At 39.1% G+C, this 13,626-nt stretch overlaps 1 protein-coding gene across 3 annotated transcripts in view; it reads right to left on the bottom strand.

The window, feature by feature from the left end:
• Window positions 1-13,626, bottom strand: part of PCSK5 (proprotein convertase subtilisin/kexin type 5) — a 461,778-nt gene that overhangs the window by 161,228 nt on the left and 286,924 nt on the right. For all 3 annotated transcript variants that reach the window (XM_037743744.1, XM_017543248.2, XM_037743743.1), the window contains exons 15-20: window positions 12,037-12,139; window positions 10,273-10,466; window positions 7,203-7,287; window positions 3,048-3,145; window positions 2,506-2,635; window positions 1,994-2,109 (exon numbers count right to left, since the gene is read on the bottom strand). In XM_037743744.1, coding sequence (XP_037599672.1) covers window positions 1,994-2,109; window positions 2,506-2,635; window positions 3,048-3,145; window positions 7,203-7,287; window positions 10,273-10,466; window positions 12,037-12,139 — 726 coding nt within the window. The remainder of the gene's footprint in view (window positions 1-1,993; window positions 2,110-2,505; window positions 2,636-3,047; window positions 3,146-7,202; window positions 7,288-10,272; window positions 10,467-12,036; window positions 12,140-13,626) is intronic.

The following is a 13,626-nucleotide window of genomic DNA, read 5'->3' as shown; positions in this document are numbered from 1 at the left end:
AAAAAATGATGCATGGTCTCCGGGGTGCTACCACCCCAAGCCTCTCTCACCCCAGTGTGCTACAGTCGAATCAGCCCCGGCAAGAAAACCTTGGAACACAGGGCCGGAGACCAATCATATACTGGAAAGGCCATGGAGATGCAAAGTCACCTATGATGCTCCAAAGAAATGAGACCACAAATGATGTCCTGTCAGTGCTGTCATGTGCCCAGATCTTTCTGACACCTTTTTGAGATTCCTTATAGGGAGTTGTGGAATAACCAGATGTAAGTAGTATTATCTTCTTCATTTTATAGGGATGGTGGAAATAAGGCCCAGAGAAATTCAAAAGCTGTCTAAGGCCTGGAGACCAGATATAAACTATAGCATTCTGACTTCCAAGTCCACATTGTCCTGACAGTGGCACTGTTTTTCCTTTCATGAAATTTCCAGAAGGAGAAACATTCAAAAGAAGGGAACGAATAAACCTAGGGCAATGATTATGTCAGTCAGATTGTTCCAACTGCATATTTTTGTTTTTCTATTTTTATAACAATCAAAAGATGTTTTGAACAATAGTTTAAACAATTTCTTTCTACATCACTGATGTGTAATTTCTGCATAAATTTAGGAATAAATTGTAGGGTCCATTCAGCATAAGTTATTTCAAGAGTCAAAAAAGTTCACAAAATGTTGGAGTTGGAATAATTTAAATTCATTCATTTTACAGATGGGGAACCTGAGGCTAGAGATGTGAGGAAATTTGGTGTTAGCTAAATTGTTAGGGAGAACTGGATGTGCAGTGGTTCTCAAACCTGGCTGCAGACTAGAAACACTTGGGAAGTTAAACCCATGCTCATGGGCTGCACCCCAGATCAATTCAATCAGAATATCTGGGGATGGTGCTATGTCCCAGCCTCTTGGTTGAGAATCACTGGTGCAAAGAACAGACCAATGCTCTGAAATATTCGGTCTGTCACTTCCTAGCTCTACACCTTGGGTTTTCCCTTCTGCAAGATGAAGATATTACTTCATCTAGTCCAAAAGGCTTAGTGAAAGATTCAGATACCATTTAATTACTATTTATATATAAAAATTATAAGCAATCCAAATAGATTGGCTAAAAACTACAGAATCTTCACATAATTGAATTTTATGCAGCTATTAAAAATAAAGTTTTCTAAAACTTTGTAAAAACATAGGATAATGTTTATGCCTAATGCTTAGTGCAAAAAGCAAGATAAAAAACTATGTGCATGGTATTTTTAAAAATCTGGTGAAAAGTACATATGGTAAAAACTGGAAAGAAATACATCAACATTTAACTAGAAAAGGCTACATATTATATAATTCCAATTATATAAATTCTGGAAAAGGCAAATCTATGGAAACAGTAAAAAAAAAAAAAAAAAAAAAAAATCAGTGGTTTCCAGGTGTTAGGGGGAGGGAGAGATGAGTAGGCAATTCACAGAGGAGTTTTAGGTCAGTAAAACTACTGTCCATGGCACTATAATGTTATACATTTGTCCAAACCCACAGAATGTACAACCAAGAGTGAGCCCTAAGGTAAACTGTGGACTCTGGATGATAAAGATGTGTCACTGTAGGTTCATTAATGTAACGTATGTTAACCCAGCACCTTCTAGTGCTGGATATTGATAGTGGAGGAGGTTTATGCCTATGTGAGGGGAAGGGGGTATATGAGAAATTTCTAAACTTCCTACTCAGTTTTCCTATAAATCTAAAACTGCTCTAAAAGATAAAGTTTATTAATGTACAAAATTAACTTGAGCCATATTGGCCAGCACCACTACAGCTGATTTATTTCTTCCTGCAATTCAAACAAACAACAAACAAAGGGCATAAGTTCAAGAGGAATGAATGCCACCAAAATATTGAGCATGTCCTATCTGAGGCATGCTTGTGAGTTTCCTTTTTAAGTGGGAAAATATTAGTCCTGAAAGTAGAAAGATCATACTTTGCTCAGAAGATCAATATGGGCAGTTGTACTCACCATCCTTGCAAATGGCTCCCATTTGACACATTCCTAAGTCTAAGAGATACCCACTGGGGCAGCTTGTACAGTTCTTAAATCCTGGGCCATTGCACGTCAAACAACTGGTATCACATCTATGAGAAAAATGTACCAATTTTAATCCATTCACACATGCACAGAGGAGGGTGTGTTTATTAGCGACCTCATAATGTCTTTATCCCTCTGACGATGACACAAAAATCTTTTCTCACAAAAATTGCTAGGTTTGATGACACAGGTAGACACTGTGATTTTAACAGGTATGGAGCATGTACTTAAAATTGAAATATTAGTTTAAAGGTTTTAAGGTGCTCCCGAGGCAAAGGAGGAAAAATGTCAAAGATAAGCTGGGTTAAAGCTTCAGATCAGTGCCCACAGGTACATGTTTAAACCTAGTGTTTTGACATATTCTAAGTTTTCTTATTTTCTTATGAAGAATTTAGGTCTAAAGCGGCAGGGCCCCTTAGGGCCGAGGGGGCAGATCCACTTACTTTTTGCAGGATTTGTATCCGTTCTCTGAAGAGTGGTCAAGGTAATAGCTGATACTGCAGCTCTGCACGCATCTCCCATCCTCCATGAAGTAGCCCTCTGTGCAGTTAATGCATCCATCAGCTCCTGCTCCTTAAAAGCAAGACAAACACAGGAAATGAGAAAGCCTTCGTGGATTCTTCTTTAATAGTTTGATAAAATGCCATCAATCCGCTATAATTTTAAGATTAACAATTTACTATTCATGCTTTTTCTTAATTTCCTTGGGAAAAAAGCCTTCCCAGTTAAAATGGAACCTCTTGTCAAAAACATCAGCTCTCTTTTGAAAGAGGAGATCTCACTGGCTGTGTGGGTTTCTCAACAGGGAGAGGATGCTGGTGATTGCTTGACTTTCAGTGGGAATACATGCACAATTATCAAAGAGAAATGCACTTCTCCAGCATTACTTTAAAAATATCAAGTGGGTTGTATGAGTGACAGCTAAAACCAGAAAGAAAAGCAAAACCAGAACCGGGAGAATGAAGAAAAGAACTAGGGAAGGTACCAGCACAAGTGGCGCAGAAGCGGTGGCAGGGCTGGCAGTTCTGGCCATTGAAGTATCGTCCATCTTCACAGGAGACAGAACACCGGGATCCCTGCAGGCTGGAAGAAGTAAAAAGGGAGCTTGAAACAGACTGTTGTGATCATGCCAAAGCGTAATGACTCCCCAAACTCCATAAGTAACAGATGCAGTTTCCCTCAGAGGCCAGTGGATTTGGCAAAGCTTCAAAGCAGGGGAAACAGCCCATGTGCCCTCTTTTTTTCCCCTCCCAATGCTTATAATGCTTCTCTGTGCCTCCAATGATGTCTGCAGCATACACACGTGCTGCTAGGCTTTTGGGACATTCTCCTTAATTTGTTAGACTAATGAGCACACTCCTGCTTTGCGCCGTGTCTTAAGACTCAGAGCTTTTAAAAAGTATTTGATTGACAAAACAATCACACTGTCTGACAATATGCCTAACAATTTAATATCCAGACTTACTACATAATAAAGAGTTATTTCATGACTACAAATGCAATACAAACACATTGTAAAACGAATTATGACTGAATAAAAGTGTACAACCATCCTGTCCAACCCAAAGCTCAAACTCTCTGGAGCAGCCGTTCTGATTTTAAATGTTTCTGATTTTAGTCTTCTGTGGGTTCTCATCAAAGTAAGATTTAAAATACTTTTGCCTCTTTTCTTGATTTATTCATTTTTAAACACTCTAATGAAAAATTTATCAAAACTATGTAACTGTACTGCTATTTCCCCAGTCATCTTGATTTTTCTTTGTTGTATTATTATTTAGTATTTCTGGGAGTTATCTACATCATATTAAATAATCTATTTAAATTTCTATTTATCTAGCAATATGAGATAGTATCTAATGAGTTGTCAGAATGTCAAATGAGAAATGCATATTGTTCTCTCCTTTCTAATTTCTGTCAGCTATCATATTTTTCATAGTCTATAGGTTGATTCTTAAAATTGAAAATGAATACAAAAAATTTACTATATTTGTCTGGGCATGGTGCTTGTATCTGTAATCCCAGCATTTTGGGAGGCCACGGTGGGCAGATCACTTGAGGCCAGGAGTTTGAGACCAGCCTGGGGAACACAGTCAGGCCCCATCTCTACAAAGGCTAAAAAAAAAAAAAAAAAAAAAAAAGGGGGGGGTGGAAATAGCCAGGCATGATGGTGCCTGCCTACAGTCCCAGCTACTGTACTCAGAAGGCTGAGACCAGAGGATCACTTGAGTGAACTATGAACAAGCCGCTGCACTCTAGCTTGGGTGACAGAGCAAGACTCTCTTAAAAAAATTACAATATTTAACATAAAAATATTACGGAATAGTGTGATTGGAAATGTAGTGAGAAAATGTGATCCTATGTTACCACATCAATGAGAGTAGAAGGTGAGTAAACAGGGGTAAATGGTTTCTTATTGTCTTAAACTCTTTGTATTGCTCCAGTTGATATTTGACTGCTTTGTATGTGGATAATACTATTTAAAAAAAATTAAAATTTATTTTTCTCTATGCTCTTAAAAAAATTTAGAAAGTACAAAAACAAAGTTGAAGAAAAGAGAATCCTGAATAGTCCCCGTTAGCATTTTAATTTATTTCCTTCCTGGATTTTGTGCATTGATATATTTTTTCCCTGTTTGTTCTTCGCCACTATTTAAAAATTTACAAGTCTCTTGAGGCAAAATGGTCAACCCTAGAAGCCCTTAGAAAAATGCAAGGGGCCTCAAGGAGACTAAGGGCAGCTAACTAAAAGTGGATTTCATTCACAGATCTCCTCACTGGCCAGAGAGAGTGCGCTGTCATTTAAAAAGTCAAAAGAAAACCTTTCTGTAGCACTAGAAAAAAGGATGTTGCCTTAAATGGATCCATTTGAGAGGTATAAGGACAACCAGAACACTTATCAAAGTTAAAAAAACTGCCTTTTTTTCTAATACAGGACAGCACTTTCTAGTGAGGTTGGCATCTGTTCAGCAGGACACAGAGGCTGCACTGTGTGGAGAAGGAATGAGCTCAGAAGAATGTGTAACAGACAGCAGACACCAACCCTGAAGCTTTCTGCTGCATCCAAAATACAGGTACTGTGAGGCTAATGCACCTGGTATTGTGAACACCTCTGTTCTCTCCATGATAAACTGGTGAGGTTAGATCTGTGCTCTCCAACATAATCTGGCACACGTGGCTACTGATCCCTTGAAAAGTGGCTAATAAGGCTAAGGAACAGAATTTTAAATTTTACTTACTTTTAACTAAGATAAATGTGAAAAATTGGCACTTGATTCCACTATTGGCCAAAATTTGGGTAAGTCTGGAGCAACTCGGCTATATACAATTTTCTTTTTCAACTATAAAACCTAACTAAAGATCAAATATTTCTCATAAAAACAGTTTTGTCTGAATTTAGATGTGTTTTAAGAGTAAAATACCTATCATATTTTGAAGACAGTACAATGAAAAAGAATGAAAAACATCTGATAAGTTTTTTATATTGTTGAAATGATGATATTTTAGATATATTAGGGGAATTCAATATTTTATTAAACTCCATTTCCCCTGTATCTTTTTACTTCTCTTAACGTGGTTACTGGCATATTTAAAATTACATGTATGGCTCTCATGTTTCTATTGGCATGCACTGGCTTAACACCCTAGAAAGTGTTCCCTAAGAAATAATTTAAATCATCTTTTATTTCTCATGAACCAATTATGTGCTAGAATAGGTATTTTATAAATGCTATCACAGTTAACCTTTGTCATAATCCAGCAAAACAGGGATTATCATCATTTTATGGAGGAGAAAATGAAGGCTCGGAGTAGTTGAGTGATTTGCCCAAAATCACATAGCTAATAAGTAGCAGAGGAAGATGTGAGGCCACATCTACTTTCTTTTCTTTTCTTTTCTTTTTTTTTTTTTTGAGATGGAGTTTCGCTCTTGTTACCCAGGGTGGAGTGCAATGGCCCGATCTCGGCTCACCGCAACCTCCGCCTCCTGGGTTCAAGCCTCAGCCTCCCAAGTAGCTGGGACTACAGGCGTGCACCACCATGCCCAGCTAATTTTTGCATTTTTAGTAGAGACAGGGTTTCACCATGTTGACCAGGATGGTCTCGATCTCTTGACCGCATGATCCATCTGCCTCGGCCTCCCAAAGTGCTGGGGTTATAGGCGTAAGCCACCGTGCCCGGCCTACTTTCTTTTTATTATATTGCTTTGCTCCTTCTCCAAGGAGAATTAGGTGCGTAATTCTTTCTCAGTACTGAAATCTTGAGATGAAAATTGCCAAGCAAGTGAATAGTGAATGCATTTATGGGGGTGGGGAAGAAATAAAGCCATAGATAATTAAAATCTAAATGAAAATGATGCTCCGATATTGGTTAACAGTGAAGAATATACCTGTGTGGAAACTGCCTGGACCATGCCTAGTTTACCTCCAATCTCAGGTGGAAATAAAGATAGGATCAATACTCAAAAGAAATCCAGTGCAGCCGCAGAGTTCTAATTCTATATACAGCCACAGTCTAGCTCCTCACTAAATGTAGAATGGTCTGACTTTCCCTACTGAGATTAAGAGGCTACCTAGTTAATCTGAGCTGTACGTTGTTCTCTTAGGCAGTTGACCAACTACTGAGCTTTAGCAATGAGCAAGTCATCCATTCAAGGAAAACATCTCCTGGTGTTAAATCTATGTGCATACCATAGCATAATGGAACCAAGCCTGAGGTACTTAAGAGAATGATTGGGTATTTAGAGAGAAATAATAAAGATGATAAGAGAATAATTTCCAACCATCCAAGGAATGAATCAGGGGGATTAAATATAATTCATTGGTATTACCTGCACAGTAATCCTTGACTGGCACAGTGCAGGTTAAAAAGCACAAAGACTGCCTCTCAAATGGCCATTTTTATTGCCATATCTGAGCCATCTTTTCTAAAGAGAATTTATTTGGTTTATAACCCTTCTTTAGCCAACACAGCATCCCATTTTTCACATATAATAGTAGAGATAATGCAAACAGCAATCAAGTGCTTGAATGAGAGTCAAACCAAGGGTAGATCATCAGAGTGCTATTTATTAACATTTTTTCATTTTATTTACATTGAGAAGCTCTTTGGGCTGTGTTACTTGACAAAATCCTTCACTCTCTTACCTTAACCCATCCCTACATTCTGTACAGTTATGGAATTCAGTACATGTCTTGCAGTTTTCACTGCACTTCCGGCAAAGATTTTTCTCTGTTTAAAAAAAAAAGGGAGAAAGTTATAAATCAACGGTCAATTGGATTCCGTAAAAGCATTAGAGATGTTCTAATGCTTGCTAATGTATGCTACAGTACCCATAGCCTTGAGTAGTAAATTGCAGGAGGAGCCCCAGAATCGCTATTTATTATCATTTCTCAGCAAACCAAGTACAGACAGGAACTGGAACACTGGAAAACACCTTAGACTTCTCTGCCATTTTGCAGACAAGAGAATGATGCCCTCGCTAATTCTTAGTTGAATAGTTTATCGGCCTTTTTTCTTCTTCTTCTTCCCAGTCTCTTTCCCCAGCATGGTTTCCTAACTTCCAACAATGCAAATCCCACTCATGAAGCTGGGACATCATCACTATATAGGGATTGAAAGGCAATGCCTGAGGCGGAGGAATGGGAATGTATACCCCCATGCTCATAGCTTTTAGGACTACTCAGTTGAGCTGAACTAGAGAAGGGAATCTACATTTATGACTGCAAGGTAAGGAGTGCTTATTTCTTACATTGTTTATTTTAAACATTTAGTGTCTTGTGCTTTATAGCAAGACACTAAAATAACTATACGTTACAATTCAAATAATATCTATATTCTGGAGAACAGAAATGTAATATTTGTACAAACATACTGTGAATATCTGCTTTCCTAGTTAATACCAGGTCTATAGTGAAAAAAATCGGCAAATTTGTCGTTGTTTTGTGGAGGAAAATAGTGACTTGGCATGTTAAGGAAGGCCTTCTACCTTAGACAAAATTTTGCTGAAGTCTTGGTACCTGTTCTGATATGCAGGTGGATTATATCCATGTGAATGTGTAGAACTGAATGAAGCTTTCTTCATGGGCTTCCATCTGCTTTTTAAATGTTCACGTTCTTCAGGGTTCCACAGAGAAACACAGCCTAGCGGATCCCTGCAAGAACTTGCTGGATCAAGTCTGAACCTCCAAGCATGAAATATGAAGCCCTTACAATCTTAACAATAGCCATCACATGGTCTCCCTCACTGTCTCATGGAGAATGCTGCACATGCATAGAATCTTAACTCAGATGACCTAGATTTGCATTCTGCTTTTAGCACCTCCAGTGGGGCAAGTTCAGGGTCTCTGTTGTCTTGCTCATTAAATGGAGATTACCCACCTTTCCAGTTGTCTTGAGAAGTTAAATAAAATTAATTATTCAAGAGAACTATATAAACTATTAAGCACTGTAAATCTGTTGGCAGTAATTACTAGTTATGATCATATGTGATCATGTACATAAATGGACTCATTAGAGGAGAAAACTATAACATAAGGCAATTATATGGAGATACAAAAACCACTTGTATCAACACTTCATGGTAGCCGAAGTCATAGTTTGAACACCTTAATTATCCACCTCCTAGGCTCTGAAAACAGCTGACTCAATTACCTTGGTTCCGTCATACAACATTCCAGAATAAAATTTCTTTTCCAAGGCTCAGCCTTCTTGATAGAATTTTGACTTTTTTTCCCCACAAGGAATACTGCATATTTCTGTGGACTCTTTATGCCCCCTTCTCTCTTCCAGTGTCTCCTTTCTCCCTCAAGACAAAGTTTATGTTCTAAGTTCTGGGGCAAGCAAGAACCAGAGCGGAGTCCCCACCCACTGCCCTAAAGGGTAAGTTGAGAGACCTTCTCTGCCTCACAGAGAAGTGCACTTTGAAACCAGAGAGAATTTCACTTCTTAAGAAGCAAGAGTATTCACTTAAGATTTCTTGTCTGAATTTATGTTAAACAACTCTTGTTCCTTTAAACTTGAGTTTTCTTTTTTTTTCCCCTTAGGTTGTACAAAAACATGAAATTTCGGTGCCATTATATACCATGGTATGATTTCCTTGTTAAGAGAATTATCCAAAGCTCAGAAATAAAGTAAAAGATAACTGCAGTCCTGTTCAGAACCACACCAGAGCACTGTCCAATAGGTTTACCTTAAGACTATTTAATTCTCTAGGGGAATATACCTTCCTCTGTTTCCTAATGATGGCTGATGAGGGCCCAAACTGTGTTAACACACAGATGTTGTTAGGTAAAGTTGCAAGATACTTCTGTTCATTAGAACAAACAAACGCTCCCCCAAATTCTACACGTATTGCCATGTAGAAAATTATTGAATTACTTCATTTTGTTTCCAACTGTGCCTTTCCTGGTGGACTGCAGCACCTGATCACCTTTCAGCCCTGTTTGTCACCTTGCAAGTTCCCTCATTAGTGTGTTAAGCAAGTCTTTGACAAATGTTCATTCCACTCTTAAAGTCATATTTTGATATCATACAGGCCTGGTGTCTATTTGGTGAGTGCAGAAAAAGGGGCTTGAATGTTGTCCTTCGCAAATCTGCTTGTAAGGTTGGCCCATGGCTGGCACATCTGGGAACCTGAATTTTGGTAGGGTACCCACTCCCCTGAAAAGAACGGCTCACTTTGTCTAAACTGTTTGTATAAACAATACGATTTATGGTGAACACCTATTTTCCTTTGAAGAGTCTGGAATTTTGGTATGTGTCAGGTCTGACCAGCCCCCAGTGACAACTCTCGGCCCCGAGTCTCTAATGAGGTTCCCTGGTAGACAATATTTCATGCATGTTGTCACAAATTGTTGCAAGGGGAACTGGGCAAATCCTGTGTGGCTGAACTTTGTCATATATGCCTTTTCCCTTTGATGATATTTTGCTGTAATATCTCTTATCTGAGATATTTGTGAGCACGACTATATCCTGAGCCTTGTAAATATTCCCAGCAAATCACTGAATCTGGGGGTAGTGTTCAGGATACTCTGACAAAGTTACAGGCATTTTTACATAAAGCTTCTAAAGGGTTCTCTTAAAATAAATAAGCTAGATCCTGTTTGTTATGAAGCATAAGTCCAGATTTCACAAAGAGGACTATCCCTTCCGAGGTCACTGAAATGAAAACCCCACATTTCTTTGCTAAAACCCAAATGTTTGATGTGAACTTACTGGTGTCCTGATATGACCCATCAGGGCAGTGAGTAACACAGCTGTTGATTTCCTCATTCAGAAAGTATCCATATTTGCAGGACAGGCACTGGTCACCATGGCTCCCAAAGCAGGACTCACAGTTGGGGGCACACTTCCTGCAGCGCTTCTTGTCGGCATGGTAGTGGCCAGGGGGGCAGCTGGAGACACAGATCCTGCATTGTGAAGCAAGAAGAAAGAGAGCAGCATCACGAGCAGACCAGTCCTCAGCATTCTCTTGGAGGTGCTGAGCAAATGGCTGAGCTCAGCCTCCAAATCACTCCTAAACCAGGATGCCAACACCACATCCATTTTGTTTGTTAAATTTCTTTCGGCACAGGGTGCTGAAACAGCAATGCAGTTACCTAATACCAAATCCACCAAAGACTTGTCAAACCATTTCCTGGTTTGCACCTAGTTCTTAAAAAGGGACGATGGTTACAAAGAGGAAGGTTATGGTGGTGAGTCAGAGCAAAAGCATGTGGGAACCACCACTTTATTCAAAAAGGTCCCTTTAATAATGTGTGACTTCTATTTTCGTGTGTTGTCATATGGACCCTGTATGTGCATGTTTGGTGGTTGTAGGCTGTTGTCTAAACTAATATAAATTTATGTTGTGTATGGAAACACTCAAAAACTTCCTTATTTGCCCTTAACGGAAGGACAGAGCTTTATTTATCCATTCAGCAAATATTTACTGTGTACCAACTAAATGTCAGGCATTTTGCTAAGTGCAGGAGATAGCAGAGGCTGTGAGATAGCCAAAGTCCTCCTTTCTCTTGAAGAATTTAAAAATTCCAGCTGACTTAACACGTCTGGGTCTGTCTGTGGGACTGGAATATGGAGGAACCATGGGGCAGCTTCACTTAGTGAGTTTCTTCCTGCAGGAGGAGGGAGAAGAGGGGCAGGGCTGTGGGAGACTAGGCAACGGCATGATGAACTCTGATTGGGGCACTTCGGATTCCTTGGCGCTGCCCAAGGAAACACATCTGCACAGCTCAAGCAGACACCAGGGGCTCAGAAACAGAGTCTACCTCAGTATCCAGGGCAGAAGAGTGAGATCAAGCAGGACCAACGCCTTTGCCACACTGATGGCCTACGTGCTGGGGAACGTGGAAAAGCATCAGTTTTGCCTGTGCACTGGCATCTTCGTGAAGCCATGGCATCAAATATCAGTGGGGCGGAACGGACACAACACTTGTGTGAGATGGGAGGAATACGTTCAAGAGATCTATCGTCATTATGACAATAGGGTTAATAACAATTGATTGTATCCTTGAAAATTGTCACCAGAGTAGTGTTTAAGTGTTCTGGCCACAAAAAAATGTATGTGAGCTAATGCATTTGTTAAATAGCTTGATTTAGTTGTTCTAAAACGTACATACATAAATATGTTGTGCATTATAAATATAGGCATTTTTTCCTTGCCAATGAAAAGAAAAAAAAAAGTCTGGAGGGGCATGTGCTTAGCTGCTCCCGCCACACTCCTCCAAACGTGAGAGAAGTCATTGGCAGTTTCACAACGTCCATGCACATTTTGTGTTTTGTAACTCAACATAGTTTTCACCATTCGAATGACACAGGGAGGCAGTCAGCCTGCACGGCAGCCTCTTTTGTATGCATAGCTCTGGTGGGAGAATAGTGGAAGATGCCAGCAGCCTGCACGCACCCCATGGTATTAGCCGTGCAGGAGCTCCTACGATGCCTGGGACATGCTGTGGGGATGTGACTTGGCCCCTCTCTTACCTGGTATTGTTTTTCAGCTTGTAGTAGTAGTGCAAACAGTCACTGCAGTGGTCTGGTCCTGGCCCGTCACAGCCAACCTCACTGCACTCAGGGTCGCAGGGACCTTTCCAAAAGATATTAGAACAATATTTGGAAAAATGATTTTAGAGCAGGTCAGCTTTACCTTGAATTTGGTATAAAATAAGACTTTCTTTTTTTCTTATGCAGCGAGTTTAAGACAGAGGAAGAATGGTCAATGTGACTTTAGATGAACTCTTGACTTTTTTTGACTTTTGATTCTTAGGCAACCTCAATTGCCTAGGTATAAAGAATGTAAATCCTAGTCATGGCCCAGTCTTCACAGCACATATGGCTGCCTTGTGGGAGAGAAACATTTCAGAATTCAAATGAACTGTAGCAACTGAAAAAAACCAACTGCAATTAAGTGTGTGTAATAATAAAAATACTGGATTTGCAGAAAAGTGAGAAGTTGTTAGCAAAAAAGAAAAAACGTTATTATTTAATGTCTGGACCAAATGACTATCTCATTTAAGGTCATTAAAGCCACTGAATACCTCTGAAATACTGTGGTTGGAAAGAATCATTATGGCACCAGGTACAAGCTTATCAGCTTCCAGTCTCAGACACATCCTTTGTGTAGGATACACTTTTAAATCTATTATCTGAAATAATAGATTTAAAATTGTATCTATTATTTCAGATAATAGATTTAAAATTGTATCCTACACAAAGGCCAATGAGCAATTCAACAAAAGAAAATGACATATAAATTTAAAAAATGCAAGCAAGCTTAAAAAATTCCTGACCTGCGCTGAAAGTTCCCAATCTCTCTTACTACATTTTCTTTGGTATAGAACTGGAGAGAATACACAGTAAGAAAAAAAAATGCCAGAAAGATGGAGCTATTTTGTGATTGATGAAAAATTTTCTAATGATATGGCCTAGTTATAGAAGTTTTTAATTCTCTTCTTTGTTCTCCATATTCTGGAATATTTAGTCTCATAATCTGCAAACTCTTTCCCACTGAAAATTCATATTTTAACTAGCAATAAATATATTGAATGAAATGTACCAATAGTAAGTCAAGGGTAGTAGAAATGTTTTGAACTCTGCTTATTTTAACCAAAAAGACTTCCTGTTATACCTTAGTTTCCTCGAGTCAATATGGGATTATGTTTCATAATTACTGAATCACAGAAACATAAAATGTTAGAACTGGGATGGAATAACAGAGAAAAATCTACAGTCAAATATCCTAATTTTACTGACGAGGAAACTGATTTTCCCAGAATTCCAGTGGCTTGCCCAGTATCACATGGTGAGGAGAGGGGATCATCGGGTCCTGACACCTAGGTAAAAGCTTCCTGCTTAGAGGTAGCAAATCACGTACTAGGGGCGACTTCTCCAGCTGAATGGAAATAAGTCATTTCAAAATGCTGCAGCCTTGAATATACTTCTGATTAACTGCAAGTGTCATCTGACAACCTGCTTATTTCTATTTTCCCCACAGCTTCAAATTGATCTGTAAATTCCATTGCTACTGAAACTTGGGACATTTTAGCCGTCTGCCATTGTACACCAGAGGAGTGG

The sequence above is a fragment of the Cebus imitator genome, unplaced genomic scaffold (assembly GCF_001604975.1).
Source record: "Cebus imitator isolate Cc_AM_T3 unplaced genomic scaffold, Cebus_imitator-1.0 Scaffold150, whole genome shotgun sequence".
Taxonomy (NCBI): Eukaryota; Metazoa; Chordata; class Mammalia; order Primates; family Cebidae; genus Cebus; species Cebus imitator.
This window is presented reverse-complemented; position numbering and strand designations above follow the sequence as displayed.